At 40.4% G+C, this 21,728-nt stretch overlaps 1 protein-coding gene across 1 annotated transcript in view; it reads left to right on the top strand.

Moving 5' to 3' along the window:
- Nucleotides 1–21,728, top strand: part of ATP13A5 (ATPase 13A5) — a 106,322-nt gene that overhangs the window by 54,254 nt on the left and 30,340 nt on the right. The window contains exons 13-21 of the mRNA XM_021671364.2: nt 3,171–3,232; nt 5,297–5,447; nt 7,718–7,801; nt 8,437–8,593; nt 11,186–11,303; nt 15,173–15,297; nt 16,388–16,548; nt 18,627–18,752; nt 19,849–19,928. Of these exons, the coding sequence (XP_021527039.2) occupies nt 3,171–3,232; nt 5,297–5,447; nt 7,718–7,801; nt 8,437–8,593; nt 11,186–11,303; nt 15,173–15,297; nt 16,388–16,548; nt 18,627–18,752; nt 19,849–19,928 (1,064 nt within the window). The remainder of the gene's footprint in view (nt 1–3,170; nt 3,233–5,296; nt 5,448–7,717; nt 7,802–8,436; nt 8,594–11,185; nt 11,304–15,172; nt 15,298–16,387; nt 16,549–18,626; nt 18,753–19,848; nt 19,929–21,728) is intronic.

Raw genomic sequence — 21,728 nt, 5'->3', positions numbered from 1 at the left:
TGGGGCACAGTTACCTGCCACAAGTTGGAGGCCACCTTTGAGCTGTAGCCTTGGTTGTTAGAATAAGCCCCGGGCTCAGAGGTGAGCAGCCGAGAAGCACAGGGGTAGAAGTGACCCATGGCATACAGGGTGCAGACGACTGTGGGGTATGACTAGAATATGGACTGGTAGATGGAGAATGAAGTTGGGGTGAGGGCATTTATTAAGGGCTTCATATGCCAAGCTAAGGAGTGGGTCCTTGTCTTGAAGCAGAATAGGGGCCCTTATATTTTAAGAAGACTAGTGACATTTTTATAGGTGTTTTACATCCCACCAAGGGCAACTGAAGAGAAGGGATAGAAGGGAGATGAGACTGAAGAAAGAGGCCATCTGGGGACAACTGAAGAGATCATTGTTTGTCCCAGACAAGAAGGACAAGAATGGAGAGTAGAGGGCAAATGGGAGGGACGCCAATGAGTAGACTCGACCAGGCTTGGTCCCCAGGTGAAGCGGGTATAGCTTTTAGATTATGTCAGTTCTCTTTCTGTTTGTGTTTTGTTTGGCAAAGAAAGTTCTCACCACCAGTCAAGAACTGACAAGGTTAGCTTCGTTTTAGACTCAGAGTCATATAACACCCCCTTGGAACATTCTCTAATAATAGGGATTCCTGTTACTTCCTCATGAGCCTCACTAGTGTGTAGAATACAGGAGGGAGATTTATGAAATATGTTCATTACATATTCATCCGTTTCTTTTTTCTATTTCTTATTTATTTATTTATTTTGAGACAGAGTTTTGCTCTTGTTGCCCAGGCTGGAGTGCAATGGTGCAATCTCAGCTCACCGCAACCTCTGCCTTCTGGGTTCAAGTAATTCTCCTGCCTCAGCCTCCCGAGTAGCTGGGATTACAGGCATATGCCAGCATGCCCAGCTAATTTTGTTTTTTTTAGTAGAGATGGGGTTTCTCCATGTTGGTCAGGTTGGTCTCAAACTCTCTGCCTCAGATGATCTGCCCACCTCAGTCTCCCAAAGTGCTGGGATTACAGGCGTGAACCATCGTGCCTGGCCTGTTTGTTTCTAAAATGAATTTTCCCCCAGACTATTCATTTTATTTCCTGTATAAAACCTCTCCCTCCACATCCTTATGTCCTCATCTGCAATGATGTCTGAGAGGCTGCTTTTAGGTGTCTTTGGTCAAACTCTGCAGGACATGATGACACGTGACAGTGCAAAACACTCTTGATTGAAAGTTGGCAAAATAAGAAATCTAACCCAGAAGTGGGCACTAAGTCTCTGTGTGACTTTTTAAGAAAAGAAGATTTAACCACAATCATCTCTTGAGTTTCTTTCCAGCTTTCACATTATAAAATTCTATCACCATCGTGTTGGAATAAAGCACTCTGCCATTGATTGAATTTTCATCTAGTGTTATTTTCAGTTTCAGAGCTATCTATCACTGGGTTTCTGAGTCCACTTATTCCCTTATATGTTTCTGTTTTCTATTGGTTTGTTATAACTTCTGTTAAGACAAGTTCTTTCTTTTTATTCAATTTAGCCCAAGCTCGAGCTTGTATTTATGCTAAGAGATTTTCTCTCTCTTATTCCCCTTAGAACCTCAACTATAATTTTGTTTTCTCTCTATTTTGGGTAAGGTTTATTGTTTAGGGGTTATTTTCATCGACAAATAACATGGTCTAATTTCTTTGTTGCTGCAGTGTCATCTCTGTTTCCATGTTCAAAAGATTGATGTTTAAAAACATCATTAGGAAACCATTTCAGTTTGAATTAAGTTGCACACTCTTGTGAAATGCAACAACTCGAGGGGATTTGGAAACCAAACTTGGTGGGGTCCTTTATAAAGTGCAGAAGAGAAATGAAACAAAGAGCTCGTTTTCAAAAAGTTGTTATTTACGAAATAATTCACTCATGTGTGTTCGTGCCTTCTTTGTGAGGTTCAAATAGATGAATGAAACGAAGATTTCTTAATTCTTGGAAACCCAGAAAGAGCTTTGTCTTTCCACATACCCTGTATGATTCACTTAACGTTTTCTAGTTTGACAGAAGACTCCAGAAGGGCTGGATTCTGGCTCTGCCTTTCCAACCCACAGGCCACTATGACCTCAGGCTCTTCATTTCACCTCTAACCTGCCTCCAACCTGTTAACTCAGTTGTGAAAATGGAAAGCACTGTAAACACTTTGCAGTAAAACATCATGCTAATGGATGTGCTGTAATGATGGAGGATGCCATTTGATAGAAAACTAGGAAATTCAGCATCTTCTATAGAGATAGCCTTCAAAAGTAGTGTCAGAAACTTGGGTTTTAGTGTAGAAACAAACAGGGTATTCTGCCATGCTTGGTAAAGCTCAGGTTGGCCCTGGCAGTGCTGAAGCAGCTATAGCCAACTCCACTTATTCTGGGTGTCAATCAGGCCTAAAACTGTTAGCCTACCGCATCAAGACACCAGAGTCTGTAATTAATGAATGCGTGTGAAGCAGTGAGGAAATTAAAAGTGCTGTGATAGTACTCAGTTCCACTTTTCTTTCTCCGTTACATTATCTGACAAATACTCTCCCGTAGTATGGCAAATCAAATCTCTGAGCTATTTTTCTCTTGATCTAACAATAAAAATCCATTTCTGGGCATTAATTAATATTTATTATTGGCACTTAATTTCTCTCTATAGTCTCAAAGCCCTTTATCAACATTTCATTATCAATCTGGACAGTCACTGTGTCACCCATATTTTTAGAAAATTACTGTGAACCAGATGGCAAACTGTGAATTGAACAGTCTTGAAAATAAAGAAAAAAAATTTCTGAGCCCTTCTTCGGCAAGACAGCAGGTACCAACTAAAAGTCAGACTTGAGCCGGTTCTTGTACTGAACCTCTCCCGATTAACGTTAGCAACAGTCATAGCAATAAACAAACCAAAACAAAACGCTTGCATTTTTTTCCTCATAATTAGTAACTGAAATCACCTAATTATCGACATGGTCTTTTGGGGATTATGTATCACCTGCTTAATTTTTCTTGTAGGTACTCATCTTTGATTTAAAATTTGGTACTTACAAACAAGGTATTTAGACTACTGGATCTACTATTATCCCTTAAAAGCTTGGGTTTTGCTTAAATTACAATATAATTAAAAGGTTTAACTCTTATGCTAATATTGATTTCAATTTTTATTCAGACTGGCACTCTCACTGAAGATGGGCTGGACCTCTGGGGGACTGTTTCTACTGCTGACAGCTGGTAGGCCTCTCATGTGAAGATGGAATGTGTGTTTGGTGGAGTCACTGGATGATACTCAAATCCATCTTTTGGGTGTTAATGGATGAATGTCCTATAAAATATATATAATAATTGGGTGGAACTAGTTCATAATATCTAACTTATTTAATTAAATGAATTCTAATTTCAGAATCAGACAGGGAAAGTAGGTCTTCAAAATCTACATGAAAAATGGAATAGGATGAGGTAGATAATTAAGGATAAGACAGAGAAAGAAGAGTGAAATGAAGACCATACTTAATTAAAAGCTACAAAGACCTCCTGGGTGGCTAGTGCAGGCAGGTGTGGTGAGCAATCTGGAAATGTGGTTCACAGCCTAGCGGGATAAAAAGGTGCAAATACCATTGCCATGTATGTACCTACGCAACAATCCTGCATGATCTGCACATGTCCCCCGGAACCTAAAGCACAATTCAAAAACAAAGTGCAAATATGCCCACCTTCAATGTACAACACGGGCCATAAAAGTTGTTACTATTAAGGCAGAAATGTCAGAATGGAGGAGAAATAGAGATTGTTTGATGTAACACATAGCCCTGACTTTTATGTAGTAACATGGTGGGTAAAGACAAATCAATTTTGAAATTTGGTGAATCAAAGAAAGCTGCCTGAAGGAGATGGCACTTCAGATAAACTCTGAGGGACGTGCGGCTAGAATTTTTATAGTTGTGGGCTAAAAGCTGGCACTAGGGAGGAAAGGATAATCCCATAGATATTTACTCCAGAAAGAGCTAGAGAGGGGAAGGAGGGCCCCTGGAGGGTGTACCTCCTTATGGTATCACCCCTGACTTCTAGCTCCTTCTCTACGGGCTAAGACCTGCCTTCTCAATTTGAGTGGTGATGGCCTCTGCTCTTAAGCCGTGTGTACCCATTTTGGCTCCAACAGTGGCTAAGGCAGCCATCAGTGACAGAAGACATTTTTCAGGGGATGCTCAAGATGATGAAGGGGGCAGGTACAGCATGGCACAAGGTAACAGCAGACAAACAGTGTGATGTTGCAGAAGGTACCCTGGACTGGGTGGCAAAGAACACCTGAGCTCTAACCCTACTCACTTATCTCTGCTCCTGGCTGCTCAGATGTCCAGCCAGCCCTTGGTCCAGACAGGCAAGGAATCTATTGACCAGAGTAGTGAAAGAGAAAAAAGATGTCCACAGTTCCCACCCCTCCATCGTCCTCCCTTGTCCTTAGTACTCTGAAGCTTTTTGGAGGGTAGAAACAATTAGACAAAATCACTATTCGGCTGTAAGGTGGGAGGAGAGGAAGATACACTATGCCAGTTTGTATTATCAAAGAGAAAAAGAGGCTTTAGAGGTGGTATGTCCAGGGTGCTTCAGGAAGTAGGGGCAATCTCTAAAGTGATGAGTAGTGAGAAATGCTTCCACATCCATGCAGCCTAATTTCCTGCTCCCTAAGTAGCCCTAGAGAATTCTTGCCAAGGGTGTGTGACTTTTTGTGGACAGCTCTGCAGAGTTGGCAGGTATGACTCCGAGCTGCCTATTGATGTGCCCTCCTACAATACTGCCATTATGTGAGCTGGCTTCAATATTGCATGACAAAAGTCCCTGCAATTCTATCCAAAGCCTCTGAAACTATGTTATTGATTGGCCAGTGGCAAATTCTGTTGAGAAGAAAATTCATATCCAACTCAAAGAAATATTTTTATAAAGATCACTCTGTAGGCAAAACATTCTGTTTAAAAAATAATGCAACCAAGTGGGTAGGGGCTTAAGCGCAGGGAAGTCCCTGGACAAGCATAGCAACAGCAAGAAGTTTAATCTGGATCTAGAGTCCAGGGTATAAAGGACGTTAGTAGGAATGGGCACTGTAAGTTAAGGTAGATCCGAAATGGACAGGACTTTGAATACCAGGCTGAGGGGCTTGGACTTTTCATATGGAGCATGGGAAGCCATGGGAAGGTTCTGATCATGAACGTTAAGTGTTTGGAGCTCTACTTTAGTAAGATTTAAGGGACAGAGTATGCAAAATGATTTTATCAAAGACTTTAATGTTACCTTCTCTACCAGCTTCCAGGAAAACCACAGCTTTGCCTTGGGCCAGGCTTTGCCATGGGGCCCACTGTGTGCGGCCATGGCCAGCTGCCACTCTCTGGTTCTCATCGATGGGACCATCCAGGGAGACCCTCTGGACCTCAAAATGTTTGAGGGCACTGCCTGGGTAAGGTGATAGTTTAATGGAATGATGAGAACATGAAGAAATCTTTACTGGGAGTGCCGAAGCTTTTCTAATTTTTGTTAAAACATGGAGAAGATTCATAGTAATGTATGAATGAGTGTGTAATGCTACCAGAATTTCCCAACCTCTGCCCCAAAGAACTCTGTTAATGGGTGCAACATGAAATAGGCATCCATTATTGAACAAACTTGGGAAATGTTGTTTAAACAAAGTTAAACTCATTTCTCGACTGCATGATTTCTTTAATATACTGTGATGCTTTGTGGATATTCAAGAGGGGATATGAAATGCAGCATTTACCAAACCTATATGACCTCAAAAACCTTATTGACACCCATAACCTAGCATGTTCTCCAAAACATCATTGTTTTCCAAAACACTGTCAGAGAAACAGTAGTCTGAAACGGTGCTCTCCAGTATAGCAGCCACGAGCCATATGTGGCTACTGAGCCCTTGAAGTGTGGCTATGCAACTGAGAAACTGCATTTTTAATCTCATTTAATTTTAAGTAATTTAAATTTAAATAGCCACAAGTGGCTGGTGGCGACTGTATATTGTAAAGCACAAGTCTAGACACCAAACTGGAGGGCTGCATTCCATCTGGTTCCATCTCCTGAGTTCAATGTGAATGAAAGCGGAAGGATATAAGCCCATAATGGAGGCTGCTATCGTGGAAAAACTTCACCACTGTGCGATCACAAAGCCAGAGCCAAGCCTGAGTCTGTGACCTCATCCATACATTAGGGGTAATAATGCCTCATTCACAGACTTGTGAGCACTGAGACTATGAGACTAAAGCAGCTTTGAGCACAACGAAGAGCCAAACAGGTAGAGGGTGTTCACTCATTAACCAGTTAGTTAATTGCATCCTGCTGCCCTCCAAAGAACATCCTGAAGCTATGGACAATGCTGTATAAAAGACAGTACAGCAGTTAAACATTGCCACAAAAGAATGGAAACGAATGATTGCAGGGAAACGAAGCACACCTAACAAAGAAGCTAATACAAAGATATACAATGAAGAAATTTTAATTTTCTAGCAGGTAAATCAATGAAAGAGGAAACCTAGTAAAAAGGGAAACCTCTGATATCAGTAAGTTAAAATAGAGCATTTGCTGTGGAAAATATTTTGACGTAGTGACCAATTCCCTGGATGTTAATGGAGAGGAATCAGTGTACTTACTGTAAGCAACGTCCTTGCCAGAATCATTGGGACTGACACGGTGATGAGTTGCACAGGATCATTTTATATCTGGCTTTAGTCCTGGACCTAACTACATCCCCCTCTTCATTATAGGAAGGTTGATCTGTCTTTACAGATAACATACTTGTTTGGAAATATAAATCTTTAGTGTTAGCTCTGAAAGAATTATCTGTAAGAATGGTTATATCCATCCTAAACAAAGCATAAAAATGCAGGATTATTCACTGAGTTTAGAGCTGAGTCAGAAGCTGTCTTGAGTTGAATATCTTTTGGTAACTGGGAACCTTCCAATCCACATACAGAGGAGGGAAACTGTCCTTTTAGACTGTCAAGAATTTTAGCATTTGAAGGAATGTCAGAATATTTTTCAGAAGAAATTGAGACTAGAAAAATGAAATGATGTTCCCAAGATTAAACAGGTAAGTGGCAGAGTGGAAACCAGACTATCCCCTGTTTCCTGACCTCTACTATTTCTATGCATGACTGTCTTTCCCATATTTTAATATTGGTTAATATTGGCTTCTCAGAGGTATTAACTTCTGTTGTGATATCAAAAGAATACAAGCCATTTTCAAACAGGCTTTCTAATTTGCTAGCAGCGAACATTCTAACTCCCTAGTTAACTCAAGCAGGCTAGCAGCATAGGTATAGTATGAAGAACTAGTCTCATGCTTGTCTCAGAACCCAGTCCCAACTCATCTGAGAGCCATGGTGCTCAGCAACATTGGAGAACACAGCTCCACATAATCCCTCCTCCAGTTACTAGATGTAATCATTTGGAAAGATCTATGGACCTGTAGCTAGCATTTCTTCCATCAATTGCTTCTTAAAATTAATTCACAATATTTTTGGCTTTTTTCATTCTAGAATAAGGCCCTTAATATGAATTGACACAGCAGAAATTTGACAATGACAATATTAAGATAATTGGGCTGGAAGAGAAAATATGTTAAAAAAGGGCTTTGAAAAGATTATTGTGCAAATAAGAGGTATTTCTTTCTTAATATTTTTCTTCAAAGAATCTTATAAATGTTTTCATTTTATACAGAAAATAGAAGATTGCAACATAGACTCCTGCAAATTTGGGTTGTCAAATTCAAACATCATAAAACCAGGACCAAAAGCCAGTAAGGTATTATTTCCTTCTTTAAATCACATAGCTTGTTCCGCATAAAACTGGTGAAACATTTCTGACTTTCACATATTTTTCATAGTCCTATTATTTTGTCTTATCCCAACACTTTCCATGGTTGGTTTGCTCGTTCTTTCATTCCTGAATTTATCTATTAATTTATTCAGCAGACACAACCTGTGTATGCTAGAGTACAGTGCTATGTACTAGCAGATAAAGAGGTTTCAACACAAGACACACTTGGCTCTGGATTAGAGGAACACATAGACTGGTAGAAAAAACAATACAGGTGCAAATAAGTGCAACACAATGTGCCAAATTCTATAATCAAGGCTGAAGGAAGAGCTTGAAGAGTCCTGACGTGGGAGGGAATTCTGTTTCTGGGAGATAAAAACACTACAGAGGAGATGACCTGTGAGCTTGGCCTGAACGGTGATTAGGATTTCTCTAGGGGAAGGTCCTTGCAGAGCAGACAACTTTTTGAGGGAGTCGCTTTAAGGCAGCAAATAAATAAAGTGACAAATACACTACATCAAGATATCTCTGGGCTCGCTGCACAGTAAGTTTTTGTTGGTATGCATTTGGAAATATCACTTAGCAGCCTGTTAAGCTCCCTGTTGTTGATGGGCTTGCAGAGTCCGATAGAAGCCATCACCGCCTTGCGCCAGTTTCCATTTTCCTCAAGTCTGCAGAGGATGTCCGTGATTGCTCAGCTAGCTGGGGAAGACCACTTCCACGTCTACATGAAGGGTGCCCCAGAAATGGTGGCCAGATTCTGCAGATCTGAAACAGGTACTAACTGACACTTACCTTTTTCAATAAGTAAAATCTTTTTTTTTTTTTTTTTTTTTGAGACAGAGTCTTGCTCTGTCCCTGAGGCTGGAGTGCAGTGGCACGATCTCAGCTCACTGTAACCTCCACCTCCCGGGTTCAAGTGATTCTCCTGCCTCAGCCTCCCAAGTAGCTGGGATTACAGGAGCACACCACCATGCCTGGCTAATTTTTGTATTTTTAGTAGAGACGGGGTTTCATCATGTTGGCCAGTCTGGTCTCAAACTCTGGCCTCAAGTGATCCGCCTACCTCAGCCCCCCAAACTGCTGGGATTACAGGTGTGAGCCATCGCGGTCAGCCAAGACCAAACACATAAAGCCAACAAACACAGAAAGCTTTGCAATCAATGAATGTGGAGCTGCTTGTTTCCTGGGTGGGTAGAAAGTAGGCCTAGTAGAGCCTATAAGCAGGGGTGAGAATTTCAAGGCGGGAGGTGGCGAGTAAGTATCTGGCAATGGGTGCAGTAAGAAAAGTACAACCACAATGGGGCATCTGGGAAGGAGATGAGATGTGAAGCTTGCATCAGGAGCCAGAATAGGGAGCTACTGAGGGCCAGAGAACTAGGGGAGGTGTAAATGAGGGAAACGAAGGGAGCGGTCTCGATGCTAGGTATGTTCTGCAGACATGGCTACTCTGTTACCTCCAGGGAGGATCAGATAGATGGATGGGGGAAGAATATAGAAAAGACAAATATCTTAGAAATAAAAGTGATTAGAGTAAATTCAATGGTATTAGAGCAAGATAATTAATCATTTTCACAGCAATTTCATCTTTTTGGGCCAGATTTTGAGCTGATTTTTATTGCTTTTTAGTCTTATAAACATATGCACTCTTTAAGCGGCAGCCAGGTTTTTAAGAATATGGTTGCATTCAAATGAATTCATTTGGATAAAATTGGTCTTTTTTCTTCTGATTTTCATGTGACTTTCCTTATGATTGCTGATGGCCATCAACTTGTGCAGAGAATTCTAGATTTGGCAAATGATTACTTTAACTTCTCTATTGGGAGTCTTTTTTTAACCCTTAGAAGTAGCCCCTTTTCTTCTGACTTTGATCTTCAGCATAGCTCTCATTGACTCTGTCCTTCACTGATTACAACATATCCTGTGTTTGTTTTGTTTCAGCTACACGGTTACAATTGAGCATCTTCTTGACATTTAAACTGGTATCTATTGCCTCTGCTCTCTCAGTAAGGATTTGGGTCTGTCACTTGGCACTCATTTTTCTGGCGGCTCTTTCAAGTCTTCCTGTGGTCCCAACTTCCGATCTTGGACTTATGCTAATACCATCTTCAGTGATTTGCACCACCACCCTACCCCATTTTTAGAAATAGCGAGCTAAGAACTTTCTTGAAATTAGATTCCAACCTCCAGGAGTACTTTAGAATTGCAGAAAGTCTGAAACAAATGGAGACAGAGATATCTAGAAACTTCTCATTTTATGGATGAGAAACTGAGGTGCAGAAGAGAGACTTAACATGACTAAGGTCCACATGGAGGTGGAATGGAGAATAGAACTTAGTTGGTTTGCCACCTAAGCTACTGCACCTCCCATTGTTCTGTGGTCCCCTCTGATACCCTTACAGGTGCATCATAAATCATAAAGATCTTATAAACATAGTTTTGATCGCCACGCTAAAACACACAAATATTGGCATTGTGTCATCTTTCACCTAAAGCAGGAGTTGGCAAACTTTTCTGTAAAGAGCCAGATAGTTCTTACTTTAGGCTTTGCAAATCACATGGTGTCCATTTCAATTACTCAACACTGTTACTGAAGCCTCAAAGCAGCCATAGACAATGAACAACCAAATGGGCATGGCTGTGTGTCAGTAAAACTTCACTGATAAAAACAACCTGTAGACTAGATTTAGCCTGTGCATCCTAGTTTTTTAACCTCTGATCTAGAAGATCAGCTGTTTCTCTCATTTTATCCAAGTACCCATAGTCCTGAGGTCTGTTCTTACTGAACCTACTCGGTGTATTTGACACCCAGTTTGTCTGAGTCGGCTTGGGCTATTATAACCAAATACCATAGATTGGGTGCTTGAACAACAGAAATGTATTCCTGTTGGGGACTGGAAAGGCCAGGATAGAGGTGTTGCCCAGTGTGGTTCCTGGAGAGGGCTTGCTTTCTGGTTTGCAGATGGTTGCCTTCTTGCTGTATCCTCACATGGTGGAAAAAGATGTGTTTCCTTAGGGCATCAATCCCATTCATGAGGGCTCCACCCTCACGACCTAATTACCTCCCAAAGGTCCCACCTCTAAATACTATCGCATTAGAGATTAGGCTTCAACATATGAATTTTGGAGGGACATATTGAGTTCATAACACAGTAGATGACCTGCAGAGCTTTGGCATTTATTTCCATCAGAATAATAAGAACACACAGATGAAGTTGTCTGTGGCCTTTAGCTGAAGCTCCAAGTTTTCTGTTAAAGCACTTTTATGGAATGAAAGTTAAAACAAGGTAGAATGACTGCGTCCTGGAGTCTTGCTTAGCCCAGCCTTCAACATGACCTTGCACTTACCTGTTTCTTCTACTCTGACAGTGCCGAAGAATTTCCCACAGGAGCTGAGGAATTACACGGTGCAAGGCTTCCGTGTCATTGCTTTTGCCCACAAAGCCTTGAAGATGGGAAATCTTTCAGAAGTGGAGCACCTAGCCAGGTAAGGAACTCAGAAACTGTCACTAGAGCAGGCTCTGTGTGCATGAAGTGTGAGTCCTGGAAATGAACAGTTCTAATCACCTGGAAGGCTCTTAGAGATGAAGAATTCATCTTTTACAGTCCCCTGATTCAGAGATGGACAACTATAGGTGGTACTGAAGAGTACTTGCTCAGGTCACAGTGCTGGTTGGTGGCAGAGCAAGGACGGTACTTGAGAGCTCTGACTGGAAGATACCAGTGTGTTATCTCTGCTTGGCACTATGTTATGCCAACTTTAGTCTCAGCTCTCATTCCATCAAAACAACCAACCCTCCTTCAACCTCAGAGCATTATGTGACCAATTGACTTGGGTATCCCATACACAGAGGGGCTGAGAGAGGGAAATAGTTGGTACTTTGAAAGATTTTCAGAATCCTTCAGACATGTTTTTTTTTTGGTACGCAATACTACAACACCTCCTTTGTATCTGTGAAGGTAACAAGTGCAAATTGAATTACTTATGAGAAATAAAATTCAGTATTCATAACTACATTTTTACTGGGATAAGTTGTCCTCATTAGAGAATAATTTATAAGTTATTTTTTATTTCAATGTTCTTCAGTTTTTAAAGGCTATTTTAAAATTATCTGTGACAAAGGAGTAAAAAAATTCTGTAGAAAATTGAATAGAAGACAGTCTATTTATTTCTTCCATTGGATTTGTGTTGCCGATAGATGCCTATTTATATACAGCTAGCCACTTCACATAAAATACTGATATCCTTGGTTTAACATTATTATTTGCAACCTCAGTCCATTGACTCTAAGTTAATTAGTAAACATAGTCCCTTCCTTACTCTGTGCTTTTTTTGCCATCTATAAAATACGCAATTGGATGATCTCCAAGGAGGCTTTCAGCCATGACATTTTAATATTTGAAACAGGATCACAAAGCTCATTTTGAAATATATGAATGGCATTCTCAGATTTAACATTCCAGGTGTTAGCTATTCTTGAGCAAACATAAAGGTCCAGGCCACATAGGATTTGTAATTTTTTAAACACAAATTTGAATAATCAACATTAAAGACATGTGTGAAGAAAAGATCTATGTAGCTAGCGACGGAGTGTAGCCATCACGCAGCTGTCACATACAAATGCAGCTGTGGTGTTCACATATAGGAGCCATTAGTGAGATAGACATTATTATAAATATAACAAAATAAGAAAATGAAGATAAAATATGCTAGATTTCCTACCATTCCAGATTTTTTCAGGGACTATCAGGAGCCTATTACGTTTCTTAGAATTTAGTTACTATTTTCAAACAGGGTAAAAGGAAAGGGTTTTGATTTTTCTTAGAATCAAATTTTATTTAGCAATGTTTTCAACTAGAAAAATTTAAAACTTCCTCAAAATTAGAGTCATAATGCGGAAGTAGAAAAGTTTCTTGAGATGACTTAAAAAGTCACCCCAAACTAAAACAACAGAAGAAATACTTCATCAAGGGTCGCCCCTTCATTGGTTTAGCAAATTTGTATTGAACTTAACTATGTGTCAGTTGCTCAAAGAACTGAGGATTTATTTGGAAAAGTGAATAAAATAAAATCCTTGCCCTCACGAATCTTATATCCTAGTTGGGGAAATAGATAATAAAATAAACCCATAAAAGATTGTCCCACTAGTGGTTCTTAAATGACCTGAGGGGGAAAAATACAAAACAAGTTAAGAGAACTTTTTAAAAAAGACAGAGAATGCCATTTTGCTTGGGCAGTCAGCAAAGTCCTCAGAGGAGCAACATTGTAACAGACATCTAGTAAAATAAGAGAGCAAGGCATGCAGACATCCAGAGAAAGAGCATCGCAGGGAATAGAAACAGTGGCTTCAAAGGCTTTGACACAAGCACTGCTGGGTCAGTACTCTACTGCTGTAGAGTACAAGCAGCCACAGTGCCTAACGTAGTGACCAAGAAGAAGCGTCCTAACATAGAAACAAAGAACATTTATCTGTTTTTGCTTTTGTTGGCTGTGCTTTTGGTGCCATAGCCATGAAATCATTGCCAAGACCAATGTCAAGAAGGTTTCTCCCTATGTTTTCCTCTAGTAGCTTCACAGTTTCAGGTCTGTGTTTAAGTGTATACCATTTTGAGTTGATTTTTGTGTTTGGTATAGGATAAGAGTCCAATTTCATTCTTTTACTGGTGGACATTAAACTGAAAAGCTTTGCACAGCAAAGGAAATAACAGAGTGAAAAAGCAACCTATAAAATGGCAGAAAATATCTGTAAACCACATATCTGATGAGAAATTAATATCCAAAATGTATAGACAACACAATTCAATAGCAAAAATCAATAAATAACCCAATTTAAAAATGAACAAAGGCCCTGAAGAGACATTTCTCCAAAGAAAACATACAAATGGCCAACAGATAGATGAAAAAGTGCTCTCAACTTTACTAATCATTAGGAAAATGCAAATCAAAACCACAATGAAATATCACCTCATACCTGTAAGGATGGTTATTTGAAACAAAAACAAAAGAAAACAAGTTTTGACAAGGATATAGAGAAATGGAACCTTTGTAAAATGGTACAGCTGCTATGGAAAACAGTGCGGGGGCTCTTTAAAAAGTTAAAAATAGAATGACCATATGATCCAATGAGCCAAAATCCCAATTCTGAGTATATATCCAAAAGAACAGAAATTGGGATCTCAAAAAAAGGTATCCTCACCCTAAAGTTCATTACAGCATTATTTATAATAGCCAAGATATGGAAACAACCTAAATGATTATCAGTGGATAAATGGATTTTTTAAATTTAGTATATACATATAATGGAATATTATTAAGCCTTAGAAAAGGAGAAAATCTTGCCATATGAGACAACATGAATGAAACTGAAAGACATCAGTGAAATAAGCCAGTTACAGAACGACTAATACTATATGATCCTACTTATCTGAAGCATCTGAAATAGACGTATTCATAGAAGTAGAGTAGAGTGGTGATTACCAAGGGCTAGGGGGAGGGGGAAATAGGAAGTTGTTGTTAATGGGTATAAAGTTTCAGTTATGCAAGATGAATACATTCTAGAAAAGTGATTTTAATGTGCATGCGCACACACATGCAAAACAGGGCAGAAGGAAATTTTCTGAGGTGATGGATGTTTTATTACTTAGATTACGGTAATGACTTCACAGCTGTATGTATATTGTTCAAATCTATCTCCCTGTAATCTTAACACCACAGTGCACAGAAAAATGAACAATGAAAGATCAAAAAAGAGTTTTTGGCCCCCAAATTCACTTATTAAAAAGTCACCCAAGATTCATTCCATTTCAGAGGATAAGTCCTGTGTAACTAACGTAACCCAATTAGACCATAAGCCACCAACTTCAAATTCTGAAAACTGTTCAGAGCCCTGTCTGATGTCAATACATATTATTGAAGGTGACAGAAAGAGGCTAAGATGAATGACACCATATTCAGCTACTACTGTAGTATCTTGTATGTATGCAGGATACACTTACTAAATGCCAAATAAGCTGAAACAATTGCAAGCTCAAAAAAGAGAAAGCTCTGAGAAATTAAAAAATAAAATATATTTGATTAACATAATATTTAAAAACCAACAGAAGAGTTGGAAGATAAGCATATCGTTTTTAAAAATAAAGTTGGAAACTGGAAAAAACAGATTTAGAAGTGGTTGCCTCTAGGAAGGAGACACAGACTATTGGTTTTCATTATAAGCTTTTAAGTTCATTTTGATTTTTAAAATGTGCTGTATTACATTAATAAAACTTATAAGGAAAATTTTAAAAGAAGAAATAAATTGAACTATTGAGGCTACATAGATATACTTTAATACTGATTTTCTCCTGAATCCAAAGAGAAAAAGTGGAGTCAGAGTTAACATTTCTGGGACTTCTCATCATGGAGAATCGCTTGAAAAAAGAAACCAAACCAGTCTTGAAGGAACTAAGCGAGGCCCGTATCAGGACTGTGATGATTACAGGTATGTGTTTGTTTCCAGGGGCCTGGCAAGTTGATTGCATCCCAGGCATAAGAACAAGGTGTGTGAGCTGAGTGAGTTCACGTGACAGAGACAGAGAACAATGTTCTGCTGTCGAATTTGTTACCCTGTAGTCCCTTACCTGAAAATATGTGCAGCTCCCCTGACAGGACCAGAAGCTTTGGTGGCAGAGGCTGTATCTCATTCTCTTAGTCTAATGGCTACCCCTCCTGGCCAGGATCTGTGCAGTACCTATAGGCTCACTGTAAATGAGCAAGAATGGGTGTGTTCTCATCAAGAGACCCAGTGATCCCTCTGAATAGAGGATTGAGTCTCTTGTTGATGGTCCTCTAGGGCAGGAGGGCCAGGCGCGGCGTATGACCATCAAACCCACGCACAGCCTGACCCTGTGTGTTCTTTGTTGGTTTCTATATCCCATCAATAGTTTTATGCTATCAGACTGAGTTCATACTATATTCATCACTACGAGTTGTCTGTCTTCTGAAGATTAGTCATAGATGCTTAAACATTTCTTTATTTATTCACACATGTTTTAAAATACACAAAGGGGCCAGACATGGTGGCTCATGCTTGTAATCCCAGCACTTTGGGAGGCCGAGGCAGGCAGATTACCTGAGGTCAGGAGTTCAAGATCAGCCTGACCAATATAGTGAAACTCTGTCTCTACTAAAAACACAAAAATATTAGCCAGGCATTGTGGCATGCACCTGTAGTCCCAGCTACCTGGGAGGCTGAGACAGGAGAATCGCTTGAACCCAGGAGGCAGAGGTTGCATTGAGCCAAGCTCACACCACTGCACTCCAGCCTGGGCGACAGAGTGAGACTCTGTCAAAAAAAAAAAAAAAAAAGAAATACACATGGACAGGATATGATGCTGAATATTTTTGAGAAGGAGATGGGAACATAGTGTTTGCCCACTAGGGGCAGTCTACAGCAGGGAGGAAGATAAAATAAGGCAGAAAGCAGTAAATGCCGCCAAAGAACACTAAGCAAAATGAGAAAAGGGGACCTCAATTCTTGTTGCTGAGGGGAAGTTTGTACATAAAGCAAGGAAAGTTTCTTTGCCTTCTAGGTGACAACCTAGAAACAGCCATTACCATTGCAAAGAATTCTGAAATGATCCCTCAAGGCAGCCAAGTGATCATTGTTGAAGCCAATGAACCAGAAGAATGTGTTCCTGCCTCTGTGACCTGGCAGCTGGTGGAGAACCAAGAGACTGGACCTGGGAAGAAAGTGAGCAAATGTTAGGAGGCCCCTCTGTGGGCCTAGACTGATGGAATACAATCCTGGCACTGCACAGCCTTCTCTCAACTCCAGAAGTTAATCCCTCACATCTGTCCAGAGTTTTACAATTTGCAAAGTATTTCCACCAGAGCTGGTTGCCTATTAAAATCACCTGGGGGAGTTTTTAAGCATCCCAATGCAGGCTTCACCAATTAAATCAGAACCCCTGGGTGGGAGCTGGCATCACGTGCTTTTTCTGGCGATTCCACTGTGTAATCATGGCTGAGAACTACTGATTTACACTCATATTTTCTACTTGGTCATTAAATAACCCTCTGCAATTGGGCAAATCACTAATTTTACAAATGAGAAAACTGAGGCTCAGAGAAGCCAGCCCAATACAAAAACTGGTGAGTTGCAGAGCAGGAAAGCAGACTTAGGTCTATTTGATTCCACACAGATCCATGGGCATTTAGATTGTACTATACCTATGACATGAAGCTAAAAGAGACTGGGCTTCTCTAGATAGAAAGCTCCCGGTGCTCTTGTGACAGAAGAGCTCTTTCAGATGACGACAATGGGCTGTAGCCTCACATTCCATCACTAAAGGTAACACCCATGCTTTTGTGTGACTTCAAAGAGATGGCCCTACAGGTGATGAATTACAAAAATGCTGCCTTCCTCCAGGCCGACCAGCCTTTCAGATTGTTAAGCATAGAGTGGGCCTTCATGCAGTCAGGAGTCTTTGTGCAGCACACAAACTGCACAGCTATACAGGGTGGCCCTGCCCCTACCCTGGGAAGAGGTGGGTTAACTTACCTCAAACTCTAATTGCATGGGCTGTGAAAGATGACAGCTCTGTCTCTGCTCTCAGATTTCTGGTGCTTATTTCCTTGTGAACCTACTTGCTTCTGCATCGGTGCATGCTGCCTGCATTTCACTGCATGCTGTAACTCAAGTCCTTTGTGAATTTTAGCTAACAGTCCACTCACATTACTCATTCATGAGCTTAACGCCTCTACGGAAGTTTTGATCCCCACCAGGAGAAGTTGTATCACAGTTTCAGGCCTTCCTCCTCCCTGGATCCCTCCATCATACATCGTCTCCCCACATTTCTAGTGCAAGCAAAAGGAATTCCTCCCCTTGCCTCAGAAGGGATGCTTTAGAACATGTCTTTTTCTGGTTATTTTGCAACTGGTGATAGAAAGGAGGGATGTATCATCTTGCTTCCCAATTCAGCATAGCAAACTTTTTTTCCTTTCACATACAGTGCTTTCTCTGAGATGAAGACCTCTGATGTGTAAAATTTTCTCACCTCTTGTACTATTTGAATTTAGAGTCCTAAACACAAATGGAAGGCTCTCTGAGAAATATTGCATGAAAAAGCATGATTAATTATTGATATAATGAATGCACAGGCATTCAACAGATGCTTTCTCCCTAACTGGGAGCCAGGTAGTGCTAGAACAAAGCCAGAGAAATACCTTGACAGGTGAAAGATAGGAGGAAAAGGGTCTTGGAAAAGGAGTACTCCTGGTGCTGTGGATGTAGAGTATGGAAGAGAATCTGGGAACCATGATAGAAGGGGCTACCTGTTGAGGTAGGGTCATAACAAAGGTCAGAGGCTGGGTGCTAAAAGGAGTTAGACACTGAAGAAAGAGTGCCTACTTTACAGTGAAGATAATGAGAGTTATTTTTGAACAAATAAATGGTAAGAGATCTTAGAAAATATAAGGTTGCATGAGGAAAAGAAGGAAGAAGAGGGAAGAATTTTCCTGTTCTTCCTTGTAATAATTAATTGGGACCTAGGAATAGATTTCTTCAGTAGACTGACATCATACACATCATCTTCCAAGATGGGATCCAGAGTTCCATAACGTTAAAGTATCATATGTTTACATAATCTTGGGGGGAATGTTTTGAGTGTTTTCTTTCTCTGGGTAGAAGTGCTGTAGACAAATTAAACATTATTTTGTTGGTGACCTTAACACTGTTAGGCAATATGAAAACTCTTCCTTCAATAAAGCATAGGGAAGCAGAGACATTCCTTAAGAGTTAATGTAGGAATGATGCCCTTTTGATTTTAGGAAACCTACATTAACACTGGAAACAGTTCAATACCTGGTGGGGAAAGAGGAAGCTGCTACCATTTTGCAATGAGTGGGAAATCATACCAAGTGATATTTCAGCATTTCAACAGCTTGCTTCCAAAAGTAAGTACTGGAAAGATGAAGCATTTTGTTTTGTTCCTGAAATTAGTGAGGTGAAAGGAGGGGGAGAGTATTGAAATCAGTGATCACAGAGGTTGCCTCACAGAGAATAAACACTCCCAAAGGAGCACAGCTCCTGATGACGTTTTCTGGCCTTTTTTATGCCTACCCGGTCCCATGCAGACCCACAACCTCCTGTTCAGAGTTTGAGTGCTGGTACCTTCTCTCACTACTGTGGTCAGTTCAATCTCAGCCTTCCTCCTTCTTTCCCTCCCCATCCAGGAGAATGACAGAGTTCCAAACACACTGCTTGTTTTGTGGGCCAGCTTCTCTCTGAAAGCTATCAGCTCATGTCAGGCTAAACTCTATTCCCCTTCCTGTCTGGATTCTTAAATTACAGCAAGAGGAAACAAAGGCCTCATGGTTTATTTTCAGAATCATTTGTTATCTTGTCCTCTGAGTGTCCTGTTCTAAAATAGTGCTGTGCAGGGTTGTGCTGTCAACGTGCGGGAGATTAATGGAGCACAAGGGGAGGGCGGCACTGTTAGCAGTGTCTTAAAAATTCTGTCATCCTACCAGTCAAGGACCACAGAATCTAGACCCCAAAGGCTTCTAGAAAGCTCTTACTTCAGTTCAGGGAAAGCTGAGACTCAGAGAGGTTAAGTCTCTTATCTAAGGTGTGCACAGCTAGCTAGCACAGCTGAGAAGAGAGCCTTGTTTCTCAACTTCCAGCCTTTCCTCTGTCTATGCTGTGATTATGGAGATGGTGTCTATTAGAAAAGAACTGTGTTTCCTCGAGCATTTTTATTCCAAATGCTCAGCTGCTTCTTAGTTACTGTAATATTATTGATTAGTGGTCAGCCCGTCTTGGAAAAATGGTCTGGGAAAAACGTAATAGAGTTGTAATGGAGGACTTAAAGTGAAACTTCAATATTAAAGCATTAAATCTCCATATTTCCCTTCCTGGTATTGGTCTAATGACATACCATCCAATGCTGTATTAAATTAGTAACCAGGAGTGATTTTTCAGGGCTGTTCTTTTATTTTTAAAAGTTTTATTCTTCCCAATCATATTGCAATGGTGGTTTTTTCTATTTAGATTCTGGTGAATGGAACCGTTTTTGCAAGAATGTCTCCTGGGCAGAAATCAAGCCTTATTGAAGAATTTCAGAAATTAAAGTAGGTGTCATTGCATGAAAGGAGAGTATGCTCAATAACTATCACTACATAACAAATTACTCAAAATCACAGTGGCTTAGAATTGTCTTAAAATAACACCAATTATTGACCAGTGGTCAGTAATCAGGTGTGAGTCAAATGGCTATTATTAAAAAGTCAAAAATAAGAAATGTTGGCAAGGTTGCAGAGAAAAGGGAATGCTTATACACTATTGGTGGGAGTGTAAATTAGTTCAACCATTGTAGAAAGCACTATGGCAATTCCTCACAGAGCTAAAACAGAACTATCATTTGAACCAGCAATACTATTACTGGGTATATACCCAGAAGAAAATAAATCATTCTACCATAAAAACAGATGCAGGTTTTTCTGTCTAACAATCTTTGTCCTCTAATTCTAGCTTTGGGGGGAAAAAAAGACCAAACACATGCAGGTGACTGTTCATTGCAGCACTATTCACAATAGCAAAGGCATGGGAATCAACCTAAATGCTCATCAATGACAGACTGGATAAAGAAAATGTGGCACATATGCACCATGGAATACAATGCAGCCATTAAACGGAATGAGATTATGACTTTTGCAGGAACACAGATGGAAACAGAGGGTAGTATCCTTAGCAAACTAATGCAGGAACAGAAATCAAATAGTATATGTTCTCACTTATAAGTGGAGGCTATGGGAACACATGGACACAAAGAAGAAAACCACAGATACTGGGGTCTACTGGAGAGCAGAGGGTGGAAGGAGGGAGAGGAGCAGAAAAAATAACCATTGTGTACTGGGCTTAATTCCTGGGTGATGAAATAATCTGTAAAACAAACCTCCATCACACAAGTTCACTCATATGACAAACCTGCACCCCAACCTAAAATAAAAGTTAAAAAAAAAGAGGATCAAAAAAAATTTCAGGTGTGGCTTAGCTGAGTCTTCTGACTCAGGATATTGCTCAAAGGTGTAATCAGGTGTTGGCCATGACTGCAATCAATCAGTGCTAGAGTGGGGGAAAAAATCTCCCACCAGCCTCACTCACATGTTGTTGAATGCTCAGTGCCTTATGAGCTGTTGGACTGAACCTCAGTTTTTCACTGGCTAGTGGACAGAAGACTGCTTCAGTTCCTTGTGACAGGGGCCATTTCATAAGGAAGCTCACGGTGTGAAAGTTGACTTCTAACCGAGTCGGTAAGCAAGAAGAACCAGAGATAGAGCATGCAAGACAAATGTGGCTGTTTTTATATACCAGTCGCAGAAGTGATATTTCATCACCTTTGCTGTATTCCCCTCCTTAGGAGCAAGTCACTAGATCCAGCCCACTTCCAGGGGAGTGGATTACACAAGGGAATGGATGCCAGGAGCTGGGAATCACTGAGGGCCATTTGGAAGTTGCCTATCCCAGAGAGCATTTGTTCATTTGTTCTGTGGTCCATAAGGCATATATCTTAGAGAACCCTCCCCTGCTTGGATATAGTGGAAATGATGGGGCAGGTTGTATAGCTTAGAATCAGAAAAATGGGGAAGTAGGTGAGTTATACCCTGGAATTATTTTAGGTTGGTCCATTAGAAGATATGTGAATAATTTCTGGTTCTCTTAGCAAGAGTGGGATAGCATTTTCACTTTATCTGGCTCCAGTAGGGAGAGTCAAGAGAAAGTCCTTTATTACCCCTATCAAAAATAAAGATGATCAAGTTACATTATAGTGAAGTGGTACTTCTTGAAACCAGATCTACCAATAGGTAGATGGGAATGTTGCTTGATGGGAATATTACAGTTTGGGGCTGCAGTTCTAGAAAGTGAAAAGG

This window comes from Aotus nancymaae, unplaced genomic scaffold (genome assembly GCF_030222135.1).
Source record: "Aotus nancymaae isolate 86718 unplaced genomic scaffold, 86718_ANA_hifiasm-v0.15.2.pri h1tg000067l, whole genome shotgun sequence".
In the NCBI taxonomy this organism is placed as follows: Eukaryota; Metazoa; Chordata; class Mammalia; order Primates; family Aotidae; genus Aotus; species Aotus nancymaae.
Note: the sequence above shows the minus strand (reverse complement) of the source record. Positions and strands in the feature narration are given on the sequence as shown.